Source organism: Saccoglossus kowalevskii, chromosome 5, assembly GCF_978046115.1.
Source record: "Saccoglossus kowalevskii chromosome 5, keSacKowa6.1, whole genome shotgun sequence".
Classification (NCBI taxonomy): Eukaryota; Metazoa; Hemichordata; class Enteropneusta; family Harrimaniidae; genus Saccoglossus; species Saccoglossus kowalevskii.
In genome coordinates this window covers 11,366,676-11,394,568 of record NC_140645.1, presented here as the reverse complement: position 1 = coordinate 11,394,568, position 27,893 = coordinate 11,366,676, and the positions used below count along the sequence as shown (strand labels likewise).

Sequence of the window (27,893 nt, the reverse complement as noted above, 5' to 3'; positions counted from 1 at the left end):
GGCGACCGTTATACTATTGGGGTCAAATCAGTTTGAATGTTTCATTGTTTTGGGTGATGTACATCACTACAGCTGTTTACAGTTGTCTAATCATTTACTAATGATTTTTGTTTGCATTCTAGTTAATTTTGCACAGTGTTTGGTTTGAAGCCTCAACATAAGTGAGGCGGTTACTAAATAAAAGACACTTTGCTGGGAAAGATGCAGCTATGAACACATTTGTTGGAAATGAAAAAACAATATTCAATATAAGGACAACAATTGCAAAATCTTATGAAATCTCATTTTAAATAAAAAGTATTATTTTCTAGTTTGTGATAATTGAGGGAAAACCAACTACACAGTTACACTTGATATCATCCTGGCCAATAACGGTGATGGTGGTGATATGAAAAAAAAAACAAGAATCCAAATTCTCATCAATGTATTGACGCGACTCGAACTTCTCACTGATAAATTGAACGAATTATCTGAGATCAACGTAAATTAGCAAGAAATCAATAAATTGTCATCAATAGAATGAGAATATGATGTATTGCCAAAATGCCGGAGAAGTGTCCACTTCTCACACCAAACCAATTTGAGGTGCGAGTGAAAATACTAAATAATACCACAGTTTTAGCATACTGCAAATCAAATCTGCTATAGTTGCAATAAGAATAACTATTTTTATACCGAAGAAATTAAAAATAAATAGTTCGTTGCAATAGTAAAACAACGGAACGGTAACTGAACACCATATGGTATGGTAATTCTCGAGCTTCTCTTTAGCGCAAACACGTGCAAATCGACGACTGAACAAAAATGTTAGACTTCAAAGGCAATTGAACCATTAACCGGTGCCAGTGATTTTTTTCTCGTACACTGTAATTGTTTGTTCATTATTTCCTCCAGTTAGCACGCCGTCAGTCAATATAAAAGGCCAGTTCTGATTGGCTGTTGCTATTTTGGAGGTGTAGTCCCGGGTTCAGTGATGACAGTGGGTGTCTGCTAAGTTATTTACGCAAACCTGATATATACACTTACTAACATGAACCAGGAGTTAAATTTGTCGCAGCTGGGGTTATGTATTGAGCCTTGCATGATCTCTCGATATGCGTGAAATCATTGAATGTAAAAAGTGTGTAAATATGCCTATACGTAACTTATCATTTTTATATTGCAATACTGCTCTAAGTATTTATTTTACCGTTTTTTATTAATTCGGTAACCACCTCCTGTATTAACATTTACCTTTGACGGTTCAGTGGTCGGATTAAAGTGCGGTAGTCGTCGCGCTGCGCATGTGCGAGATATATGGGTCTCATATAAACAAAGATGGCGACTTTGACTGTTGCGCAGATAAACGAGTACGAACTGACACGTTTCCAAGCTTTAATTAAGTAATTTTCATGTTATTGGAAGGTATCGATGGAGTCACCGGTGGTAATCAGTGCAAGTCGTGCCCAGGTCAAACCTCATACTTGTGATTTCCATTCGAAAAGCGCATTGGATTGTGGGAAAATTAACACAAATGTCGCACATGCGCAGAGCGACGACTGTCAAAAATGAAGGGTTGTAAATCTCGGCCTTAGACAACTTTGAATCTGTGCCTAGCTTGTAACTTTAGTTCTGTCTATCATATATCCACCACTGAAAACAAGTTTTACTGCTAGGTTAGTGAATTTTATTTCAATATTAAAACAAAGATTCGGTAGTACATTCTGACCTGTCACTCTTTAGCATCTGTGTACCATCAGAACGTGCACGCAGATGACCATAAACACCAGTGTTGAGATTTCACCTTAGCCTCAGGTACACTTTTGAAAAACACAACACATGACACATGAACAAGTAAAAACAAATTTGGAAATAAGAACATATCAACCAAGATTAAAAGTTAAAAATAAACGCATTTTAAAACTAAACGGCAAACCTCTACCCCAACTGCAAAATGCTTACATGAACTGTCTTCGTTGATCACCCCTACAACGTAATCAAATAGCCCATGTCTTAAGAAAAGTCACTTCTGAACAAATTAAGAAAATTCGTTTATGTCTTTTGAGTTGTTTTGCAATGGTGAAAAATCGTTAGTAGAATCAAGACGTCTACTAAAATCTAATCGACTAGTCTTTGTATCCATTACAACTTACATTACATTTATAAAATGTTCTTAGATATGTTCTTGTCATTACCATTGGATGACATTAATTATTTGAACTGTTTTACTAACAGAATGTACAACTGTTGCTGTTCCCTTTAAAAAGTGATAATAAATTTACAACCTCAAGGTTATTCTTGGCTACTCTAACAGTAACTTATACTTTTTCAAGTAAAAAAACTAACAAACAAATATTCTATGTACTTTGCTATGTTTATATAACAATAACACATGTACAGTTCTGACAGCCGAAGAAACACTATCATTAGAAAAAGTAAACACACCAGTATTCACTTTGAACAAAACATAATTAGATCTGTATCAACTCTAAATTAGTTTTCAATTGTCGGAGAGCCTCTTTCTTCTTCCGGATTTTGTCTTCCTGTGAAGCATCGCTGCTCGTGATTTGCGTCATTTCGATATTGAATTCTTTCATCAGTGCAAAATAAAGTGCTTGATCTCTAATGGTTGCCCTGAATAGACCAATAGGCACAGGGATATCTGAAACACAAATACAACACTTAATATTATTAGCCAATGTTTCATCATTTATTAATCATATCTAGACTTGATTTGATGAATATTTAAATAGCATAATTTTAAATCAATTTGAAACAGTATATTTTTTCTTTCTGATATTTAATGTCATCTTATGAGAGCGATAATTCGGAATATCAAATGATTCCATAAAAGAATCGAACATGATTTGAAATTTGGGAGAGGTGAATGACCAGTGACAATTCCATGAATTGCGCTGGAGACATCGACACCACTGTACATTACACAGCACTGCAATCTAAAACAATGATACCCTAGTTTTGTCTCCGAATACAATACAATACAATACAACATAATTTGATTTGCCAAGGCTACTAAATTGACATTGGCCGGATATTCTATTGATTCAGCTCTTGAGCTAACTGATAACAGTTCAAAACGTGCATAGAATGGCAATCGCGTCTGTGTCACGGGGATTAAATATAAAATTAAGCAGAAATTGTCATATTCATAGACGGCACACACCTGAATTCAGCCAAGCAGTTTATCAGTCTTTGAAGTAAAACTAGAATTCTCCATCAACTAACACAATCGTGTGATCCTAACAATATTAACCTGGATATTCACTCGCCCCTCACTGTGAATTAAAGATGTTATTCTATGCCTGGGCAAATGGCTATGTCAATAATTTATTAACTAATTGTCAACAATATCAACATGTGTATAAGACCAATTAATATTTTTCTATATTAGTGTGGTTTTATACAAGTTGTTTAGTTTAATGATTCTTTCTGGTGACAATACACAGTATGATGTTTTGCCAAGCATGAATCCACAAGAGTAATTGTACTTACCAGTGAATGGGTGTTTATCCTTTCGAATTTTAGTTCGTCCTGTAGGTATAATAACATTTTGCAGAGAAATGAGGCATTGGTTCATCAGAAATCAATCTCAGTTATTTAAATTTAAATCAATTATCAAGTTAATTATGTGTCACAGCTTCTGACGGTAAAGCGTTGCTGTCATCATACAGCCCCGTAAACGAACAATTTATTCACACGCGTTATTCCGTCGAATGGGACCCACACGGCGCGGTACGATGACTATAGTGCTTAAATCTTAGCCAGGTGTTCTAGAAAGTATTTGCTATCCAATAAATATGTAACGCAAATGTGGATAATATACCTGCGTGATTAGGTTTGGATATATAACAGCGAAATTCGTCATGATTGCAGGGGAAACGATGTGGAAGATTGCCTATATGGCACTGATCGATATTGTAATCACCAAATTATTTACTTCTTTACAGATTATCACCAAATATGATCGCTTGTTTGTTGAGCTGGTTGAAACAAGTGAAGCCATGAGCTAGTTCATCCACGAACCGGAGTCGAGTGTATAATACAGCCCCGGTAATAAAGCCTAGTGTCAAATAAATCTAAGTGTCGTTAGGACGCTTACAAATCATATGCTAATTTTCGGTAACCAGACATGACAACTAAGCGCGTTGGTGAACATGTATTTTGCAGTTTAATTATTACCTTTATTTTGATACGAGTTTAAACCCTCTGTCAAATTATTTCGAATTAGTCTAAGTCCCCTATTCGAGTAGAAGTTGTTATTTGATATGATTTTTTTTCTCCACGTACAGTTCGAACGTACATAAAATGGTGACGTTTAAGGCGAACCATGTGACGTTTACTGTAATATTTCACACTACACGACACAGTCAAGCGTAATAAGCGCAAACACATCCACGTGTTATCGGTACATATCCTCTTCACAAAATTACTGATTTCTATTGTGCCACAATGCATACTAATCTATATATCAAATGAATGCTAGGAGTATTAGTTTAGTAGTTTCGCAAAAACAGCTACAAACAAAAACGACAAAATAGCGGATAATTATAACGTACAGTCATATTTCATGATCTACTTCGCATGATATGACAGGCAATCATTTACAGTGAAAATTCAGTCGTTTTACCAAAAATTAGAGCAAACCTAATTCAGTAAGAATAATAATTTGTAAGACACTTGTTTTCTACTCGGAATTAAAACCATCACAATAACCAGAGTGAATAGTATAATATTGCGTTTAAGTCTGGTTGGTTATATAATGTATTGTACCTAATATGAATAGACAACATGACAAAATCGTTCATTTAGTTTAACAGTAATTCAATTTAATTTAATTTAATTTAATTTAATTTAATTTAATTTAATTACGTACCTTTTCCTTTAAATGTTTTCACCTTCTCAATAAGATCTTCCCTGCCGGCTCCTTTCAGAAGCTTATATAGAAATCTGAAGTTGTTTTCAGATATAAGACCCTTATCTAACAGGGTGAACAAGAATACTGCTGCATCAGGAAAATATTCCCTTAAATACTTCAGATCTGGTCGTTTCCGTACCGCCAGGCGCTTCATCCTCTCAAGAGATCCTGTGGTAATCACCATGATAAAACTTGAGACTTAAATTTATTATCAACCATAAAGCTAATACTCGTATATCCGAATCTCAAAAACAATAAACACAGATCATCAAATATTCGTCAAACGGTTTTGCCAGGATGAAAAGCTCGGAAATATTTTGGGCCAAAATAAATGGAACAAGCATGGCAGGAATAAATTTTAAATCAAATTTGGTGTTAAGTGTTGCCCTTATACAGTTGTCGGGGTTGTTCATGTCGTTGCTAGTCAATTACTAACACTGATTTAGTTATTTAGATATCTTCTAAATAGACATGTGTTTGATCCAAAAAAAAAATGGTATTTTGGATCTTTAGTGGCCAGCAATTTCGGACACCCCAAGGGCTAGGTATATGTACCGTAACATTAAAATGAATATAAATTGCACCTTACATGCAGACATACTTGCAAACATACGTGCGCGCGCATAAAAACAAAAAAATACTATACCCAACAAATCGACAAAAAACACTCACCCATACGCCCATAGTTAGTGTGGCTGCGTTGAGCCTACCTACGCAATTCAGCGTTTTTCAAGAAGGCAAATCATGGTGTTAGCATGTTGAGAACTGATCGGAAATGCTAATTTGGAGGTGAGTTTAGCCATTAGTATAAACAAATGGTAGATTTTATAGGTAATAACGATTGTAGAACAGAATTTATTCCAGTAAATTACGTAAATGTAATAAAATGTAAAAAATAAAGACACACTTTGAAGGCGGCGTTACCGTCCTGCCAGCCAACCGTCCTGCCAGCCACCGTTCATGCCGTTCAAGGATGCGTCTGTGCCATGCAAACAGATGCGGGGCAATTAGTTTACAACATTATTTAATTGCATGATATCATCAAATGCAGCTTGAATGCTAATCACCCACCTCATTTATTTGTAATTTGGGGGAAATAAATAAAGGTAGTGTGATTATTAATTACAGATATCCAAAAACAGGTTTTAAATTATTTTTCTTCACCACAAACATGGCACGGGTAACAGAAAATTTAGTACATTGATTCCGTGCATTGGCCAACTACTTGCTAGTCTGTAAATTTGACAGACATTTCATTGTATTTGTCTCTCGAAATCCAAGCTAGTACCCTGCCGAACTTGTAGTCATTGGGTAGAGATGATTCTTATGTCGTTCTGTCACGGTGCAATACAATACAAAGATCAAATATTAAAAAAGTATATGAAACTTGAGTAAATTTGTTCCAAGATGGTGTATGAAATGAAAACATGTATAGAGAATAGCTTTGTATCTAATGCTATAGCGAGCAATTCAGCAGTTTGGACGTATGGTTGTGATTCTGGTCGTCTTCGACTCGCTACATTTATTGGTTATAAATAAATCACATGTTAATAATATTTATTTGGGTTTGATTTTAGAAGTAATTGGCCATGGTAACGTGGTATTGGTTATTTTAAGCTCTTCTAATAGGGAAATATAGTTATTGAATGCGTGAATGTGATAATCATGGGCAAAACATTTTTAACGTAATAGAAGCCGTGTGTTTGCCTTTTTAATGTATCTTGTTCATCCTGGGCCTGCACAAAAATAGGAGTTGACATGAAACATTTTATTTGGCAAAGAACCAGGCATAACAATATTGTACATGTTGACAGGGATAATAACTTTTCAGGTTTGAACTATCCTATAGCCAAACGTAAATTGAGACAAGACTCCAGACGAGATCAAACGACGGTTAACTATTCATATGCAATCCCTTTTGACAAAGTGTTGTCAAATATGAATCAACTAAATTTGAAGTTTAGGCAACGAATGAAGGTACGGATATTGAGTAAAAACACATTCTTAGTAAACTAATAATGAGTAATGCAAAAAACACGACTCCAGACGAGATCAAACGACGGTTAACTATTCATATGCAATCCCTTTTGACAAAGTGTTGTCAAATATGAATCAACTAAATTTGAAGTTTAGGCAACGAATGAAGGTACGGATATTTAGTAAAAAATACATTCTTAGTAAACTAATAATGAGTAATGCAAAAAACACGACTCCAGACGAGATCAAACGACGGTTAACTATTCATATGCAATCCCTTTTGACAAAGTGTTGTCAAATATGAATCAACTAAATTTGAAGTTTAGGCAACGAATGAAGGTACGGATATTTAGTAAAAATTACATTCTTAGTAAACTAATAATGAGTAATGCAAAAAATAGACATATTAATGTTCTGATATATAGGCATTTGTCGTTGTGACATTATTGGTATATGTGCTACTAATTTCACAAATACAAATTTTAGCAATCGTGTGAATTTTTCTTCTGTATTTGTGTTCTTGAAAAATTGCAAAAAACGCTTATAAACCTTTTTTTTATAAGTCCTGAACACAGGTATCAGACATTTGGGTTTTAAATCAGTTTTTGGTTGGTCATGTACGTGGCTTGCTAGCCATTTTGAATTTATTCTAAACCATTTATTATCATGTAATAATATTTTTTTCTTGGACATTTCAAATAACCCGTATATTGATATACACTTGTTAAGAACGATTGGTGAATTAAATGTGTGAAACTCACCACAAGAAAGTGCCATACCCAGTTGTTCAATAAACACGTCGATGTCATCATCATCACCTAATTAAATATACAAACAATTGTCATTCTAATCATCAGTTATATAAATAAAATAACATCTTACCTCATTCATTATGTACCAAATATCACATGTTTAATACAAATTACATAAATAATTATTAAAAGCATTACATTCGTTTATTATTTAAAGAAAACAACAGTTCCACGTCGTACAGTATTGTGTTATCGCCAAACATCGTGAGATTATTTTGACTGATTCATGTAAGTGGTTTACAAGTATTGTGAATTGTGAATAATTTGAACAGTGGCAGCTAAAGCAAAATTGAGTTGCACCAATACCATGACCCAAACATGCACATGTCATTTTCACTTGGGAATTTATGAATAATATGTCCCAATATTAATGGCCCCAGGAATAAACAAGAACGTACGTAAACTGTTTATGTCATGTGTTCATGAAATAGTGATACTACATACAACTGATGTGATGTCTGGCACTCATAGATTGTAATGTTATAACTGACTGCGAGATAAATGTGTGAGATATAAAAATATATATAAAATATCATCGCAATGTAATACAGTTCTTGAACAAGTGAAGGAATTCCAATTTGATATATCATTCTGAAACATAGCTTAGAAAGACAATTGTTCAAGTTTTGTACAGATAAGTCTTAATGAAGTGTATAATGTTTTTTTTTACATCTTGGATTCGTGCTACATTGTTGCCATTCCGGGATGTAAACTCGTTCTTACAATTAAATAAATACAACATTAGTATATTAGGCCCATTTTATATGATATTTCCATTGTGTACATGCGACGCAAAACTTAATATATTGCCAAATATTTTGATTTCAATTATTTCTATGGAATAGCAAATTTAGTATTTTTTGTCAAATTTGTAATTCATTATTAGTATCTGTGTGTTTACATTTCCGCGAATTAACATTATAGCATTTTACGTCTGGCCAAATAAATACGTGGAATCATTAATTACTAAGGACCTGGCGTAGAATTGGGAATTACTCCAGATAAACAAATGTCCAATTCGGGAACAGAATAATAGTATATTTGGTTATTGATGAAATAGTAGGACGCCACCAGACGGTCTGACTTAGCAAGTGCTTTGTGTTTCTCTCATGAAGTTGACGCTGATTGTGCACAAAGGAAGCCGCTCATCCCGCCATTGGATGGGGGCACATCGTGTACGTGGTGTTTACAAAGGATGTGGAGATGATCCGTGGTACATCGTGGCCAATAATAAAATGATTGGTTGTCCAACTGTGGGAGTGTCTTTTATTTCTGTGCTAATTATGCAACATCAAAGTCCCGCCATTTATTTTTCGTGGTTGTTCGATCATAATCGTCCGCACCAGTATCGGGAGTTTGGTTTACTATGTTGGTCGCTCGACGCCATATTTACCGTTTACCGCCATAAGTTCGGCCATTTAAAATCATATTCTGGACAAGATTCTTATCAATTAAATAGTCTGCTTCCATTGCTGCTTCAAATCATTCAGAAACTAGTAGCGCAAAAATCGCGCAAATTCATTTTACCACAACTTTACAACGGTTTTCACACATACACCAGTTAATTCCGTTATCCAATGGTTGAAGCAATTTCACAACGACCAGACACGCCTCAAAACAGATGACGAGATTTGGCAGGATCGGCCAATGCGCATGCGTATAAAACAGCTGGTACTAATATCCAGATTTTATAATTTCCTAATAACTTATTTTGCGCTCGTACAATGCAAAATACATATTTAATTAGATTGTTTGGCCATCAAGTGCCATCCTATGGCGCCCAATTCATATATCACCAATACCATAGTACAGAGTTATGTCAACAGCGGGTCAAAAATAAGACTTATATACTAAATTTGTATTTAATTAATTGTAAGGATAAGCTTACATCGTGAATTGGCCACGATGTACCATGGATCAACTTGGCGCATGAAGATGCTCGACTAGGTGGTAATCTGCAATAACAAATATATGTTTTCTATTCTCACTTACTATTGCTGTCACTTTCAGAATGTAAAACATCACGACTTGTACTTGGAGTTACAGATTCACTCATCGAGAAGTGTCCTTGGAAAATAAATAAATAAATAAATAAATAAATAAATAAATAAATAAATAAATAAATAAATAAATAAATAAATAAATAAATAAATAAATAAATAAATAACAGACTGATGCCATTTGGCTGGATGTTATTTTGAATCGATTTTGGACATAAATACTATTTGTATGCAGGTATCACTGACTCTCGGCTCGCCATGTATTCTTCGATTTTAGTGGGTAAAGGATATTTTGTATGAAATCTTCCACAAGTTGCACACATTCTATCAATAGATAGGCCACTATAGCACTCATCCAATCATCTCCATCAATAGAACCAGAGGATGGTCTAATTGCATTGTAGTCTGGCAATCTTGCTAGACATTCGGCTACAAAATCGTCACCTAAAGGATCTTCAAAGTTGTTATCAGGATAAGCAAATCACTAAAAATAAACAGGGTTGAATCTACAACCACCAAAATGATGGATAAAACTATGTGCTGTCACCCCCCCAAAAAAAAAAATCATTACAAAAACGTAATCAGATAAAACGGAAAGAAAACGAAAAACTAACAGTTGCGTTTCGCAACGGTATTTTATTTCCGTCGCGCGTTATAGCATTCAATTTATTAAAAAAAAAGTGTTCGCATGTGATGTCAATAACCCTGGATGTCAATGTTGGTGAAAATGTTTACCCCATATAAGGGAAAAATCGAATGGACGCTAGTTCTGTTGTTGTTCCTACTGTTGTATACATATTTGTAAACAGATCGTGAAGCATCATACAATTCGTAACTTCATCTCAACTCAATGCCTCGCAAGTCGCATACGACTTATTTACCACTTCCGCGTCACTGAGAATGTTCTAGAACCGTACTGGTTCTGGGTGGAATATTCTAGATTTTTTTAGAAACTGGTTGAATAGGTAATATAACACTGTAGGAGGCACTAGAAGGTAACGGAACATTCTAGAAATTTGTAGTAAATGCCAGACTCATTATGTATGCTGATGTAATGGTATATTTATAGACAGTGGAGGTATATATAGGGGAGTTGTTCAGCACTGAGTTCAGATCGGAGATCTCGTTGAATTGTATTGGAGTTTAAGTATCTAGTTATTGGAGTAGTGGAGTTTTACCGCGTTATTGTACTTGATGTTTGCAGAGTATAATCATACCAGTACCAGTTGAAACCTCATCTGTTGGCTCCGTGTTCGTATTTTATCATTTTGTTACTGTTGCCATTTTGGTATTTGAACCATCACACCTGTAGTATACCAATTACGGTAATATTACGTTGCGTGTGACATTAAAGTTATTAAACTATGTACCAATTTTATCAATACACATTTGTACAAACATTTTGACAACCCTGTTTTCAAGTGAAGAAAAATTACTATAGTCTAGTCAACTCCAGTTATTGCATATTTCATAAATTTGAGCCACATGTGTAAATACAGTATATACAAAACACAGTGTCTACAAGTACACTTATGCACAGTTAACACACTGCCAAGTTTGGTATAACGCATGAAAGAAAAACCGATAAATTATTGGAAAACAATCGCACGTATTGATTTTAATTCTAGATTCTGGAGAACGAATTTGAAATTATATTCATTGATTTCAGGAATGTATTGCGTGAATGAGAACAACAACATTGTAGTACACTTGTCAATAACGAAAAGATTAGCACACATAAGTTTAGTGGCACAGTGGATGAACTTCCAATGTTATTGCATATCAATCTCGAGTCGATATCAGACATTTTAAAACAGAGAATGAAATATAACAGCCTTATGGTATACTAAGTCCTTTGCCTGAAGTAATATACTGTGGTAGAAAATTCACTCACTCACCACTTGATGTTTCCTCTTTTTCAGCGGTGTCCATACCTACACCGAGAAAATAGTCAGGTAATACAGTAAGTTAATTTATCATACATAGATGCATATGTACAGATACATACACACACTCACATAAATCGTATAGCACATCACCACACAATAAGTTGCCAGTTTGAAAAAATCTGGTCAGATCAATTTTGACAATATCAATTATAAATTCTAGCATAAATAAACGACTACAGCAATTGCAAGAAAATGTTTGCTCACCACCAAGTGTTTCCTCTTTTGCCTTAATGTCTTTACCTACATAAAAAAAAATACTTCTTGTTGAGTGCTGTATAAACAAGGCACTTTCAAGACTAGTTTTACTACTTTAAAAAAAAATGCCAAAAAGTTTACTCACCGCTTATTTGTCCTTGTATTTCGTCAGTGCCTTTACCTAAATGTAGAAATTAGAATCCAAGATTTATCTAATGTAACCAACACAAATTATACTAGATATACGCAATCGCCGCATGACGTCCAGAATATTTACCCGAAATGGTTAGAAAATTGCAAGAAATCGTTTACTCAATGTGTAACATTTCCTTTTTTTCGGTCGTCAAGTACGAATTGTATTGGTTAAATCGGAGGGTTTGTCATCTGCGCATGCGACGATAACGCATGCTAAAATAGCGAAGGCTCATGAGTAGACGCTTGTTTGTAAATAACGACACGCTATTGCCGTTTGCCGCGCGTGACTCCCCGCTTTAATTTACATATATGCTGACATTTTTGTTTGTTATCCACATTAACCGTATTGCACATCACCACACATTAAGTTGCCAGTTTGACAAGGTTTGAACAGACCAATTTTGACAATATCAATTATTAATTTCAAAACATAAAATTTACCTTTACTGGTGTCATAGCTACTTTGATCTGATAATTCACCATACTCCTTATATTCTCCATCTTCGTTATCATCTATATTAAATACACACAAGTTCACATTAAATTGTATCTAATCACAATGCCTATCACAATATTTTTTAACTTAAAGTTATTTTATCAATACACATTTGTACAAACATTTTGACAACCCTGTTTTCAAGAGAAGAAAAATAACTATAGTCTAGTCAACTCCAGTTATTGCATATTTGATATATTTGAGCCACATGTGTAAATACAGTATATACAAAACACAGTGTCTACAAGCACACTGATGCACAGTTAACACACTGCCAAGTTTGGTATAACGCATGAAAGGAAAACCGATAAATTATTGGAAAACAATCGCAGGTATTGATTTTAATGCTAGATTCTGGAGAACGAATTTGAAATTATATTCATTGATTTCAATAATGTATTGCGTGAATGAGAACAACAACATTGTAGTACACTTGTCAATAACGAAAAGATTAGCAGACATAAGTTTAGTGGTACAGTGGATAAACTTCCAATGTTATTGCAAATCAATCTCGAGTCGATAACAGACATTTTAAAATAGAGCATGACTTGTTTTCATCAAGTGTTTCCTCTTTTGCCTTAATGCCTTAATGACTAGTTTTACTACTTTAAAAAAATGGTTTACTCACCGCTTATTTTCCCTTGTGTTTCATCAGTGCCTTTACCTAAATGTAGAAAATAGAATCTAAGATTTATCTAATGTAACTGAACACAAATTATACTAGATATATGCAATAGTCGCATGACGTCCAGCATATATACCTGAAATGGTTAGATTATTGCATGAAATCGTTTACTCACCGTGTAAAATTTCCTTTTTTTCGGCTGTGTCTTTACCTAATCATGAAGACAGAGAGTAGTCAGGTACGAATTTTATGGTTAAAGCGGAGGGGTCGTCACCTACGCATGCGCGGAAATTGAATCAACGATTCGATTAATCGACGACAACAACGCATGCTAGAACGCAAAGACTCATAGGTAGACGCTTGTTTATAAACAATGATACGCTATGGCCCTTTGCCGCATGCGCAGGGGCTGACTCCCCCGCTTTAATTCACATATATGCTGATCCTTTTGTTTGTTATCAACAGCCTATCTCTGCACGTTTAATTTCAATATTTACATCATTTGGTCAAATTTACACTGATAATATGAGGTTATTACGAAGATACCTCAAAGTATGCACGAAGACAATACAGCTGGAGTATCGACGTGCGACGTACTGTCTGAGTGTATACTTTGAGGTATTCTCGTAATAACCTTATTATTATACATCTTTTCCTTCCAAGGATACATAATGGGAATGCCGAAATCCAAAATGATTAGAACAGAATCATCGAACTTCTTTCTGTGGGTCCATGTTTGTTTTTTATTATAAGAGAACGCTTAAGCGCGTAATGATTCCATATTTCGAATTTCCTAATATGGCAGGATGAAAATACCCTAAAAATACCACTGTAATGGCGTTACGGTGACAGATGTATAATAATAGTAATTATGGAATAATGATAAATCCCAAATAATGATAAATCCCAATCTCACTGACAGTGTTTTCTTGTGTTCAGCAGTGGATTTACATAGACAGAAGGAATACACATTATAATATATAAATTGTAATTGTGTGGTTTCAAAAAAGTGCAAGAACTTGTTTACTCACCTTGAACTGTACCTTCTTGTTTAGCAGTATCTTTATCTATATTGAGACAGTGATTAGTCAAATATAAACAGTATGAAAGTCAAATGTGCATATTGTTAGTTGTAGTATAGATAGGGCTGATTTAAGAAAATTCATTTTTATTATGACCGATTCCGTGTATCAATTATAGGCCAAGTTCAACTTCATACTCACAGACTACTGGAAAATTGGAAATTGTTGCTATTAATTTCAGCACTTGTATCTGTGTTTTCGGATCAAAATCGTCATATTCGTGTAGAAGGCGGTTGATGGTATTTCTTATTAGATACACGTTCATAGTCAACCGATTAATCAATTCGTTCTTCATTTCAATCTTTTCTTGAAGTTCTTCTATTTTCCTGTCTGCTTCAGTTGGCATTTCACGAGGTTTGGACTACGACGCAAGAAGAGTAGCTTATGAGAACATTTACAGTTTATAATGTACACCACATTCATTATAAAACGAGCCATGCATGGCACAGTCCCCGTTAGTTATCAAATTTAAGATGTATAGTTTTGTTTATAGTAATATAGCTGATGATTTTTTTAAATAATAAATGGCATTCAGTCATTTCGTATCTGATCGTCGGCCATTTTGATTCGGATCGTCAAAACAATACAACTGCATATCTATGACATGATGTATAATGAATATATAAAATTCGAACATAATCAGTCAAAGCACGTTAGAGATATGGCTATAGAATCGGATTCATTCATTCAAAAAACAATCAATTAATTATGTATCAACACAACAATAAGGAGGATGTATTCAATTTATAATTCTCCTCTTTAATGGTTAGTTACAGAACATATAAGCATCTTTATATTTAGGAGTTGCTATATTTGAAATAATTACTATGAATATTTGCTCGAGGATTTGTTTTCAATATTTTTCACGGAATAATTGAATTTGTGATTTTCCGACACCAATATTCAACGTCACAGAAAACAAATACCGATACTTGCGTTTAATTGTATATATGTATCCGTTGAACGTCTGTCCTGCACCTCTAAGTCTAAACATTCATACATTTGTCCTTTCCGGATGCGCGTTCTGGTATCAGCATGACAAACCCGTTCAGCCTCCAAACCTACCAAAGTAATCAGAGGACAGCGACATTGTTAATACATACATATTTTGTTCAAATATATATGTCAACAAATTGGTGATAAGGTAGCGGGTATAATGTATGATACAGCAAAGCATACATTTTACATAAACCTATATTTATTTTGAAGAGAATGAATCTGCTTATTTTGAACATGTTTTAAAAGTTATTTGATGGATTGTGCATAATTTGGGGATAATAATGAATCTGTATCTAAAAGTACAACCAATTTATTACAATTTTATAAATGTTACATATGTACTGGGGCATTTATAGTTATAATCTTGCTCAATAAATTTGGTATTGATTGCAAACATATGCAGATGATTTATCTTGGCAGTTTAATCACAACTTGAATTACCACGGTGCATTTCAACTTTGTTTATCTTGTTTAATATTATGGTTGTGAATTTTTGAATAATAAAAATTCCAGAGTCATTCTCTTCACAAACAAACAAGATTACCAAGAGCCATGGAATTACTGTGCAAAATAGTCTCGGTTATGCAACTGAGCTGACTCCATAGTACAGCATACGAGTAACAATGTCAAAACCGAAGTGATTGCCATTGCTAAAGCTGCAACATGTGTTTGTTTTCTTCAGAAATTGAGCAACCAATATAGTGGAGCAGATAAGTCTGATTTTTTGGTAGAATCGTTCATTTGGTGATATAAGCATGACATTTGGTGTGAACTTACGTTAGATGTCACTCTGTCAGGAAAAGTGCTAGCCATGCAAAATTTCAATATGGCGGCCATTTTTTCAAGATGGCCGCCATTAGCAAAATGAGATTAGCAAAATATTTAACTGTTGCCCCTGAAAAGGACTGCTAATGCCGGGGTGGCAAAGAGGTCGAGTTCTTTTTGTCTAAAAAATGCCCCAATGGCTTGCGAACCACAAAGCCTCTGGCAGTGGTGGTGCGAATGGCGGGTCCTGGCGCCCAAAAACCAGTAGCTCTGGGTTGATGAAACTCATTAGCCGGGTAAAGGCACTTCATCAAGCAGAAGAAGACCTCGATGGAACATCAAGTAGAAGTGTGTATGTCATCCACTACCAGGGCACACTGGTGACACACACAGCTGTGCAACTCAGCATGGGGTTCAATATCAGCTAACCTTCAGGTTAAGTATCCCAAATGCTATCTAATGAGCCCCAGAGACATTAGATAGCCGCACCTGAATTGACAGGTTGTGCCAGCGCGGGAGAGCCGAGCCAAGGATAATGGGGGCATTCAAAGTTATCCGGATGGTGTACAGATCGCACAGGATTTAAATGATATTGGATGAACGATCGGGTTAGGTGTAGGACAATAGTTTGAACCTAACTGTATCCCATACAACAAAGTGGACAAAAGGTGGTAAAAGGATAAACCCTCGGCCTATGCCAACTTCAAGTGTATCCAATCATGGATACAGAATCAAGCCGGAAGACTGACTGGAGCAAATGTTGCCTTTGTCAGGAGGACAAAGAAAATGAAGCACTGATTTCACCGCTTAGCTCATTTCAGAGAGCACAGGACTACGCTGGTTACATGAATATTGCAAAGAATGTACCATTGTTTCATGCCATCAATGATATGCCAATACTACTTGATCCTAGAAGGCTGGATGAAGGTGATGGCATAGAAGCCACATTGATAAGTAATAAAGCAAAGTATCATAGTAGCTGCCGACTGCTATTCAGTAATTCTAAACTAGAAAGAGCACAGAAGAGGAGAGTTCGACCAAGTACATCAGGTGACAGAGATGAAGACCGTCCAAAGAGACCCAAAACCTCAAATCCTCAAAAACTGCAGTGCTTCTTGTGCGACGAAATGGATGAAATATCAAATCTAAGAAAAGCAATGACAATGCAGCTAAATGAAAGGGTCAACCAATGTGCCAGGACTTTAAACCATGGAAAACTCCTGGCAAAGTTAAGTGCTGGAGACGTTGTTGCCCAGGAGCTAAAGTATCATCCACATTGCTTGGCAGGCTTATACAATGACGAAAGAGCGCATCTTAATGCACTTCAACAAGAGGGGAATTCGAACACACAAGGAAATGAGTTGTTTCCTGTTGCCTTTTCAGAACTTCTAATCTATATAATGGAAAGCAAAGTCACAAACACCGAAGCAGCACCTGCTATATTTAGACTGGCTGATCTAGCCACACTGTACAAGCATCGATTAGAGCAGCTTGGTGTAGATTCGCCAAATGTCAACTCAACCAGGTTAAAGGAACAGTTACTCAGTAGGATTCCTGGGCTTGAAGCCCACAAAAAAGGGCGGGATGTTATTTTAGCATTCAATGATGATGTAGGCACAGTTCTTTCCGATGCCAGCAAATATGGTGAGGCTATTCATTTGGCTAAAGCTGCAGATATCATTCGAAAGGAAATGCTTAGTCACAAGACTAAATTCAGCACAGAGTTCACAGAAGGGTTTGGAGAGGAAGCTATTCCACCCGCTATACTTCAATTTGTATGTAGCATTGAACATGGTGTTGATATCAAATCACATCTGACACATGGTGTGGTGAATTAATATAGCTATAGCACAACTTTTGCAGTACAACTGCTACTCCAAGTATCAAAAGGACGGAGCCAAAATTCACAGTCATTCAAAAGCCCGAGAGACACCATTTGCTGTATATGTTGGGATGAAAGACACGAAAAAGGGAATTAATTGACAAACTTCAGCATATCATATGACATAGTGCTGGAAATATCAAACCAGTTAGGTGAACGAGTTGTGAGCCAATATGTTGAAGATGATGTTGTGTGACCACCGAAGTTGAGAAAGGGGTTGTTCACCACATCTGCTGTAGATAACATAGACCACAATCCAACTGCCACTACCGCTAGTACATCCTTTCATGGTACAAGCATTTCAATGTTCCAGCACCCAAGTGTAGATAACGGTGGAGAAGTACGCAACCTGCTCAAAACCACCGAGAGTCGGGTAAAAAAGGTTACAGAACTTTCTGAATCATTCACCACCATCCCACCAGCATTCTTTCACACGAAGAATCCAGAACCAACCAATACCAATGACATATCACTGCCAGATCCAAAACAGTTCCAAAGAGAACTCAAACTCGAATACGACTGGATAGAAAAAGTCAGCGATACCACTGAGGTAGATGATTCATCCAATGTCACATGGTCAGCTCATCATGCAAGCCAGGAAAGAGCAAATGATTTTCAGACCAGCATCAATGCTCTGCTTCCGCTTTTCCGAGAACAGGCTCATAGCGTGGCCACCATTAAGCATGCCATGGATAAAATAAGGGAAGCTGTGCTGTTTCTAAACCCACGGCAAACCCCAGTAATAACAGCTGACCAGCCACTTTACGCATTATGTAAAAAAATCCAGTGGCATTGGCCAGAAAAATATGGAGAGGACAAGTTTGTGATCATGTTCGGCGGACTACATATTGAGATGACAGCACTAAAATTGATTGGGTCAATGCTTGAAGAGAGTGGGTGGACCGGTGCTCTCGTTGAAGCTGATGTGGCCTCATCTGGTACAGCGGACTCATATCTATCTGCTACAAATGTTACAAGGACTCTCCAAGCTCACCAGGTCACAGCATGCAGTTTGTTCAAACTCTTAAAGAGAGCCTACAATATATATCTTTCTCAACTGACAGAGACTGATGATGAAAACTTCACCTTGGAAGAATGGTGCGAAGCCCGTAGGAAAGAAAGTCCACAATTTCAGTTTTGGTTCTTGATTCTCAACATGGAGTTGGCCATTTTCACACTGGTACGGTCATTCAGAGAAGGGAACTTTTCGCTTTATCAGGAATCAGAACTCTCAGAACTGATACCATATTTTTTTGCCAAAAACAACGTCAATTATGCTAGATGGCTTCCAATTCATCTTCGAGATATGCTGTGCCTGGAGAAGCAACACCCAGAAGTCGCAAAACAATTCCATGCGGGAAATTTTGTCGTTCACAAATCGGACAGGAACTTCTCTGCAGTGGCAATTGACCAAGCCCATGAACAGAACAATGCTGTCATCAAAGGGGATGGCGGAGCTATCGGCCTTACAGAGGATCCATCGGCTCTTCGAAGATGGATGGTTGCCGGACCAGAAATAAGCCAATTGGTAGCGAATTATGAAGCAGCATCAGGGAGTAAAGATGTAAAGAAGAACAGTCTCCACCATGAACAGTCACCAACTGCTCAGAGGACGTTCCTTGATAAGGTAGATCAGCTCACCATGAATATGGAAGAAATGGAAACCCATTTGCAGAAGAGACAGGAGATCTTCTAAAGCTCGATACAAAGGACATAGCAGATCAGTCCGGGGCTAACTGATTGTAACTCATTATGCTAGAGGAAAAGATCAGTTCAAGGCATTTATGGAGAAGCTGCAGACTGAGAATGAATCCTTCTACAAGCCAAGAAAAACAACAACACTGACTTCTTCACAACTGGGCCAGAGTTAACCGACAAATCAGAGACCAAATTACTGAAGGAGGATTGCAAACTGTTTTCCAGCCTTTTCATCTCTTGCCAAACCCGAGGTTGTGATCTAACAGACTTTTTCAGACATGAAAACCAGACCTTTCCCCCTTCACTTAGCAAGAAAGGTAATTTGCATACTTACACTAAAGCTGACCTGGTGGATGTTCTCCAAGCGAAAGTGAATCTCCCAGATTCAAAGCCAGAATGTGATGTTCTGATTATAGATGGTGCATCACTGGTTAATACAATTGCACCCCAAACACCAAAGACATTCGGACAACACTACAGTGACAATTACAAGAGAACAGACATCGTTTTTGATGTATATCAGAAGTCTAGCTTGAAATCAGAAGCCAGATCTAAGCGTGGAAAAGCCATCCAGAGGAGAGTCACAGAAAAGAGTAGGACACCGACAAACTGGAAGAGTTTCCTTCAAGACAGTGCAAACAAAACAGAACTGTTCCATTTCCTTGCTGAGGCTGTGGCCAAGATGACTACGAACAATGCTGTAATTGTGACAAAGGATAAAAACGCCCTCACTAGTGCCAGTTACACGCACATGAGCATCGAAGAATTGGCTCCCTGTACACATGAGGAGGCTGACACGTGCATCTTCTTACATGCCTGGCATGCAGCCAAGGAAGGTCACAATTCTTTGATGATTGATGCAAATGACACAGACATCATCTTGATCACCATATCGCAGATGCCCTCTCTCACTGCATTAGGCCTGGAGAAAATGTGGGTTGGATTTGGAAAAGGAGGGCATGCTCGATGGCTTCCTATCCATGACCTTGTTTCAACTTTAGGGCCAGAGAAAACTAACGGAATGTTATTTTTCCATGTCTTCACTGGGTGCGATGTTGTCTCAGAATTCAACAGCAAAGGAAAAAAGACAGCATGGCAGACATGGAATGTCTATGATGAAGCTTCAGCCGTCTTTGCAAAACTCAGTCAGTGCCCATCCGAAGTTGTGGAGTCTGATCTACAAGTTCTGGAGCGATATGTTGTTCTCATGTATGACTGGTCTAGTACAACTAATTCTGTAGATGAGTCTAGGCTTGATCTTTTTGCACGGAAACAAAGGTCATATGACTTAATACCACCAACACAAAGTGCACTGAGGGAACACGCCAAACGAGCAGCCTATCAGGCAGGACATATTTGGGAACAGTGTGTCATCCCTCAGCCAGAAGTTCAGTGTCCATCCAAGGGGGGGGGGGGGGTGGTTGAAGGAAGACAACAATTGGAAAGTTGTATGGACAACGCTAGAACCAATTTCGAAATGTTGTGGTTGTAACCTGGAATGCAGAGGAAGATGCAAGTGTGTAAATAATGGACTAAAGTGCACTCAACTTTGCAGTTGCCCTTGTCAGAATTAATCAAGAACACTAGGTGAGTACTGAACGAATTTGGACTACCTGCTCCAACAAAAGAAGGTGCTTGTCAAAAAGTATTTCATGACATGTTTTAATTTGCATTTGCAAGTTTTCGGACACAAAATCTAGGTATGGTATGCTTAAAGTTGGTTTAAAGTTAGTTTCCAGTGAGGCCCCTACCGGGTACCAAAGCAACAATAAGCACATAATGTAGAAAAAATAACACGCGATTTAATATTTTGTGACAAGCATCTACTTTTACCTGGAGTATGAATCTGCTGGACTTACGGTGAAAAATGGACACTTCGTTTCATGTTTGAAGGAAGGTGGACAATATGTTCTGTTTATGTTTAAGGAGAGTGGACAAATCATGAACTCAGGTAACGCCATGTGCATATTGAAATTGGGTTAATCAAATGTGATTTCATACTCAGTTTAGTTCTCGATGGGAAAAAGCTGCCGAAAATAACATTTAGCTAAGTAATTCAGGCACGTTTAGGGCAAAATTCGGACCTTGGCATACATGGCACGTAAAAATGTTATTTGACAGCCATCTTGCAAAATGGCCGCCTTTTTCTAAACTCAGATAGGCAAGTACCTACCCCTATCATATTCAACAGAGTCATGACCAAGAAAAGTATAATCTTTCTCAATAAGAACCACTTTGGACATTTCCGATAACAATACCTTGACGAATCTGGTGAATTTAAGGGTAATCTGGCGGCCATCTTGGAAAATGGCCGCCATATTCGAATTTCAAGTGGCTAGCACTTTTTTCTTAAAACTTGATATAAAATCAACATTTGAGCCAAATGAACGATTGTTTGCATTATCTGCTCCACTAATAAAACTATCGTTTCTATAGTGATTAGCAAATTAAAAACAAATCAACCTTTGAAGCATCGAAAACCAAAGCAAATCAAAATATTTAAATATTTTCTGACAATGACATTTACCCTCTGCATGCAGAGTTTGGTCGGGATGGAGGTGTTATTCGTTATTTGATATCGATATTAACATACACATGAACATATATCTCAAGAAATATTCAAAAGTTGCATTATATCAATCTTGATTTTGAAAAACAAAAAAAACAAATCGTAAATTTTGTTCTCTGTGATTCATCATTACTTTGTGGCAAACATATCAATTAAAATTGAGCGTCTGCAAAAATTTGCATATGAATGAATTAAAATGCCAGATTAACCAATCATTGGAACACAATATTAGTGAAAATAACTTCTATATCCTACAATTGTCAGAACGAGGCCATTGGGTTCTGTCATATCATCAATTGAAAACAATCTAACTTTGGGAATATACAGGCAGAAATATTATATGTAGACAAAACACTCTTTACCTTCAAAAAATGTCTTTGCCCACTTAAGATGCCTGAGATCCATAGTCACTGATATACGTATATCTTGATCAACACCCTCTTTCGCCAGTATTGCTTTCATCTCATCTGTTATCAATAGTTGTGTCATCTTCTCTTCCAATTCGCCGAATAGTAGTGCATGTGTCAGTGATATTACGCCACCCACTGAGAAACATCTGACTATGAAAATTATGCTGCCCTCTTCAATTTTTTCTATCTGTTGCTGAAGCTCGGATATTACTTGCCGAATCTGTGATAGCTTTTTGTGGTTACCACCTTTCATGATGATTTTCATTTGATTCTCGAAAGCTTTTACAAGTAGGTCGTGGTATTTCGCCAACATATTTTTTTTAATATTCACGTCAAGCCTAAAATCTAATAAAATACATAGGCATGCATGTTACCATAATTAAATATTACCAGTTAACTGTAATGTAGTGAGTGAGTGAGTGAGAGAGTGAGTGAGTGAGTGAGTGAGTGAGTGAGTGAGTGAGTGAGTGAGTGAGTGAGTGAGTGAGTTAGTTAGTGTGTGAGTGAGTGAGTGGGTGGGTGAGTGAATGAGTGAGTGAATGAGTGAGAGAGTGAGTGAGTGAGTGAGGGAGTGTTTGAGTGAGTGGGTGAATGAATGAGTTAGATAGAGAGTGAGTGAGTGAGTGAGTGAGTGAGTGGGTGAGTGAGTGAGTGGGTGAATGAATGAGTGAGTGAGAGAGAGTGAGTGAGTGAGTGAGTGAGTGAGTGAGTGAGTGAGTGAGTGAGTGAGTGAGTGGGTGAGTGGGTGAATGAATGAATGAGTGAGAGTGAGTGAGTGAGTGAGTGAGTGAGTGAGTGAGAGAGAGAGAGAGCTATGCACCTAGTAACCTAGTAACAATTGTTGATGTTCTGGATATCTTATGTGTTCAACTCATAAAACACTCAGGTTTTGTATACATAAACAATTGCCCCTTGTGCTCAATAGTTGCAGTCTAATTTAAAGTTTGTTTCTAAGTTTGTGGCCGATGGTGTCCAACCTATTAGAAGCCAACTTTCCGAATAACAAATATTTCACAAAACAAGTCCGATAATCACTTACAGCAACTTCTACCTTTCTGAGATTCGGTGTTCGATGATATCGTCGATATTCGTCTCTTCTTTTCTGCAAAAAAAACAACGAAAGGCGTCATTGTTAATTATTTGGAAATAACATTCAACCCGATATATTTATGAACTAGCGCACCTTCATCTACAATACAGAAAGTGTACACAAAGTGGTTGTGTTTGTGATATGTTTTGAATTGTATGTTTGTGTTAGGGGCCATAGGTTTGGGGTCGCATTTGCACATACAGGTATGTACAATGACCAAGCATAATGAAAATCTTTGGCATTTTACATTCAAGATGGAACATAATTTGCCTTTGATGAACTGCATATACTTGTTCGCCCCGAGAATATTGTTTTGATTTTTGGTATGAATTTATTTTTAACCAAAGACACCATTAATGTACATTAATTTGCTTCACTTTGCTTTTAGTTAATATTTCGGATGCATGATAGCATGATACATATAAACTGTGCTTACTGGAATTGGGTAAATGTGATTTACCGTTTTTGTTGCGTTCTCCCACGAAACGTTCAACCTCCTCAACAAGATCTTGTCGTTTAGCCAGTTGCAACATACTGATAAGATTATCCATATTATTTGTAGATATTTTTCTATTTTCAGCAAGTGCTGTTAACAATCCGGCTGCTGAATTGCATTTTTCAATTTTATTTTGTGATAATAATGGAACTGACAATCTTTTCATCTGATCTAGCTCATCTGAAAGTATACAAAAAGTAAAAAAAGTAGCAATATTAGTGAATACTAACTTTTATTCCGGTATACGCACGTCCATCATTTTTCCGTTAAGTAGAAGATAAGAAAAAAGGTGATATTCGGTGATATATTTGTTTATATTCACTTAGTATTCACAAAGTATTATAATAATTGTTCAAGATTTATTAAATAGACAGTGTAGAGTCTGGGTTTGTTTCAGCTTTTAGTTGATTCGTTACTGTTTTACAATACCCGATCTATAGAAGTGTTTGTTTACTAGGAGTCGTAAATCATTTAATTAATTGAACATTTTGTGTCAAGTGTGGCTTTCATTATGGTTTCTAATTCACAGTGAATTATATCGTTACATTATTACATTACTAACGAACGTTTGTATTTTTTGTAACAGTAAATTGAATAATGTTTTGGGGAATTAGTTACATTATCTGACTGTGTCAGATCGTAATATATTTTATGTTCTGTTTTATATTATCTAGTTTGATTTGATTTGATATGCATGTGATATACCGGCGACAATGATTTAATATAATTTAATATCAATGTGGTCAGGTCAACTGGGCTACAAATAACCAACAATAATATTACTTAACACATGGAAGAAGTGTTGAATGAAAGTGTTGTCCCATGACACAATGAGTTGTTATATAGTGTATGAATATCAAAACAAAGTCTTACCACCCCTTATATCCCCGCCAATATCTTCAATAAATTCAGCAAGTGGATCTAACTCCGTTGAAGATGAATCCATTTTATATCTTCCGTTTCTGAGTGAAAATATATCAAAATATATATCAATTAAATTAGGTAGTCTACAAAATGTGGATAGTGTTCATAGTCGACATAACAAGTGATGTCATTATCGCTCACAAACGCATGCTTAATTCCAGACATGATTGACGATTTTAAAATTAGTTGACACATTAATCTTGCCTAAATTAATTTCCCGGTAAGACAATGTTAATGTTGCTGTTGTACTCCGAATTATGTTGGCCAGTATCACATAATTTGTTCAACAACATGCACATGTATGCATTCACACCGTAAGTATACTAAAAAATAATGCGTCTGTCACGAACAAACGAATACAACTGAATAGTAATATTTTCCACGACATCAAATTTCAGGAATTATGCGATTGTGTAAACATGGAATTCATCGCATTTACTCTATGAACGGCGTCTCATAGGCATCATCTCCCATTACACTTATTTGCACATTGTAGCACAAATTAAACCAACACAATAATATGTGTTTTCAATTAAGTGACTACCATGTCACAACACTCAACGTCAAACGACTTTATATTGGTTGGCGTCAGTCTTCCTGGTTCATGCCCTTTTCAACAAAGTAATAGATTGCGAAAATCCAATATAATGAGTGAGTCTATCATGTATATTACTACTTACCTTTCTCTAAAAATTATATTATGCACAGTCTTTACACATTACACAACATAACAAGCTAGTAGAAGGCAACGAATCCAGCACGCTGTAAGTATCGAACGACGATGTGACCTATGATCTCCACCAATTGTGCAGACGTCCTTGAAAGGGCAAGTAAAACCATAACACATCTTGCTTATATTTGCAGCGCCTTATTCGTACCGACCAAAACTATGTCAATAATCTCGATCTAGGTCTAATAAAATCATCAAATTCTCGGAAGTCAGATAAAAATAAATAGCTCACAATAATATGTAAGTATCGGAAGACGCAGCGGTAAGACCTCTGAATTCCACCAATTGTTTAAACGTTTTGAAAGGGCAAGTAATCCCACAACACACCTTGTTATTTGCAGCGCCCTACTCGTACATACCACAATCAAGTCAAGACTCGCGATCTACGTCCCATTGAAATCGTCAAATATTCGGGATTGAGGTAAACAGAAATGACTCTCAATAACACAATCGGGAAAACCATAACACATATTTGGGTATGTCTAGCTGCCAGAGTGATACGTAGGCGACATGTAATGGTGCGCATACAACTAGTACTATACACACAACGATGTATAACAGTGTCGATGGTATTAAAACAGAGTCAATGATTTTCATGGTTCAGTCAAGGTAGATAGTAAATATTCGTTTGTATTAGATGAAATATACAACCACAGTTTAATCTTTAATCACCATATTTATACATTTACATCGGACTTTTGCTTTTAATATCCAGATGCTCTATCTAGTATTCTCAGAACTGTAGTACATACGTATATTTTTGGAATTATGATGGGTAGACTAGGGGTGGTTGAACTATTGTTCTACCTCAGCCGAATAAACTGCATGTACACGTGTACAATTCGGGTTTGACTTGAGCAAATTCTATCTCTGTGGTTTGAAGCAGGCCAATTGATACTGCGATAAAATAGATTGAAACAAATGAAGGAGTATGAGTAATGTATCGCTTATCTAATGAAACTTCTGGAAATCATGATCGTTAGTGTGTGAAAGATTTTTGTTTTGACACCCCTCAAAATGTATGGGATTCTCGGACGATCGATTTGGGCAGCCCGAACGCAAACAATCTATTGAAGTCACGTTGGAATTAGCAATTAATAGTTCTTTTTTTTTAAATTTCACTGTAATTTTATTAGTATAAATAGGGTCGACGAGGTTTTATTTTGGCCATCTACTCGACCTCGTGGCATCCTAGTATTATAATCGTACAACGTATAACTAAACAACGAAATGTAAGTGATATCCTTGCCCATGGTATCAAGAGTATTAGCAAGCTGTATGAATAAGTGATATCACATGATCAACTCCCATACTCTAATGGTAATTTATACTAATTTATAAATACATAAGTGAAAGCGTATTTGTTGTTTTTTCACCCGATCCTGTTCGATTCATACCTTTGAAACGAGGTCATGTCTTATGGTGTCATGCTATGGGAAGGCATGACACCAATCATATGCTACCATACCACTCTATGTCAATCGATTGTATTGCGAAGGGGATGACACCACATAATAGACACTGGTCGGCGCGATGTAATCCACTAACCCTTGGATCTGTTGGGTCAATGTACGGTTTGTGGGTGGGATTCAGCCATGTACAGTTAATTGCAATTATATATACTTTGATAATCAAACGTTTTTGCGTTTCTTTGGTGAATTGATAAGCGTAAAATGACCATTATTTTGTATTTTCAAATCATGCGAATCGATCGTATGAAATCACTCCTATCAACAACTATCGCATTATGTCAATCGTTTCCGTAAGACAGCGATTGACACCACGCCATTACGATTCGCGTGCACAAAGAATCCGCATTTAGGTCATTTTATTATTCTAGCTGGACCTCTTGTACGTATAAGTTTTCGTAAATACATAAACTTTTATAAACAAATTTACTCGTATTTCATTGACACCCCAAATAGTCTAAAATTACCATTATTGAATTTTTCAAATCATGCGATTTAATAGTATGAAACCACTCCTATCAACACCTATCGCGTTATGTTAATCGTTTCCGTAAGACAGCGATTGACACCACGCCATTACGATTCGCGTGCACATTGAGCCTTTATTTAGGTCAC

The 27,893-nt window shown here is 36.4% G+C and overlaps 1 protein-coding gene across 3 annotated transcripts; it reads right to left on the bottom strand.

Annotated features, from left to right (window-relative positions):
- Window positions 1–1,643: 1,643 nt before the first annotated feature.
- On the bottom strand, window positions 1,644–25,935 carry LOC102805146 (uncharacterized). 3 transcript variants are annotated; one of them, XM_085499122.1, is made up of 19 exons: window positions 25,760–25,935; window positions 25,029–25,117; window positions 24,120–24,335; window positions 23,609–23,671; window positions 22,522–22,914; window positions 15,183–15,307; window positions 14,388–14,607; window positions 14,196–14,231; window positions 13,340–13,375; window positions 13,168–13,203; window positions 12,485–12,556; window positions 11,994–12,029; window positions 11,858–11,893; window positions 11,603–11,638; window positions 9,697–9,771; window positions 7,654–7,710; window positions 4,874–5,083; window positions 3,493–3,531; window positions 1,644–2,641 (listed from the first exon to the last, which is right to left on the bottom strand). In XM_085499122.1, the coding sequence occupies exons 2-19, from the start codon at window positions 25,099–25,101 to the stop codon at window positions 2,451–2,453; spliced, it is 1,950 nt and encodes a 649-aa protein (XP_085355248.1). In that variant the 5' UTR covers window positions 25,102–25,117; window positions 25,760–25,935; the 3' UTR covers window positions 1,644–2,450. The 3 variants fall into 3 exon arrangements, with proteins under 3 accessions (XP_085355248.1, XP_085355250.1, XP_085355251.1); XM_085499124.1 differs by having other exon boundaries at window positions 4,874–4,978; XM_085499125.1 differs by lacking the exons at window positions 1,644–2,641; window positions 3,493–3,531 and adding an exon at window positions 3,553–3,980.
- Between the last annotated feature and the right edge of the window lie 1,958 nt (window positions 25,936–27,893).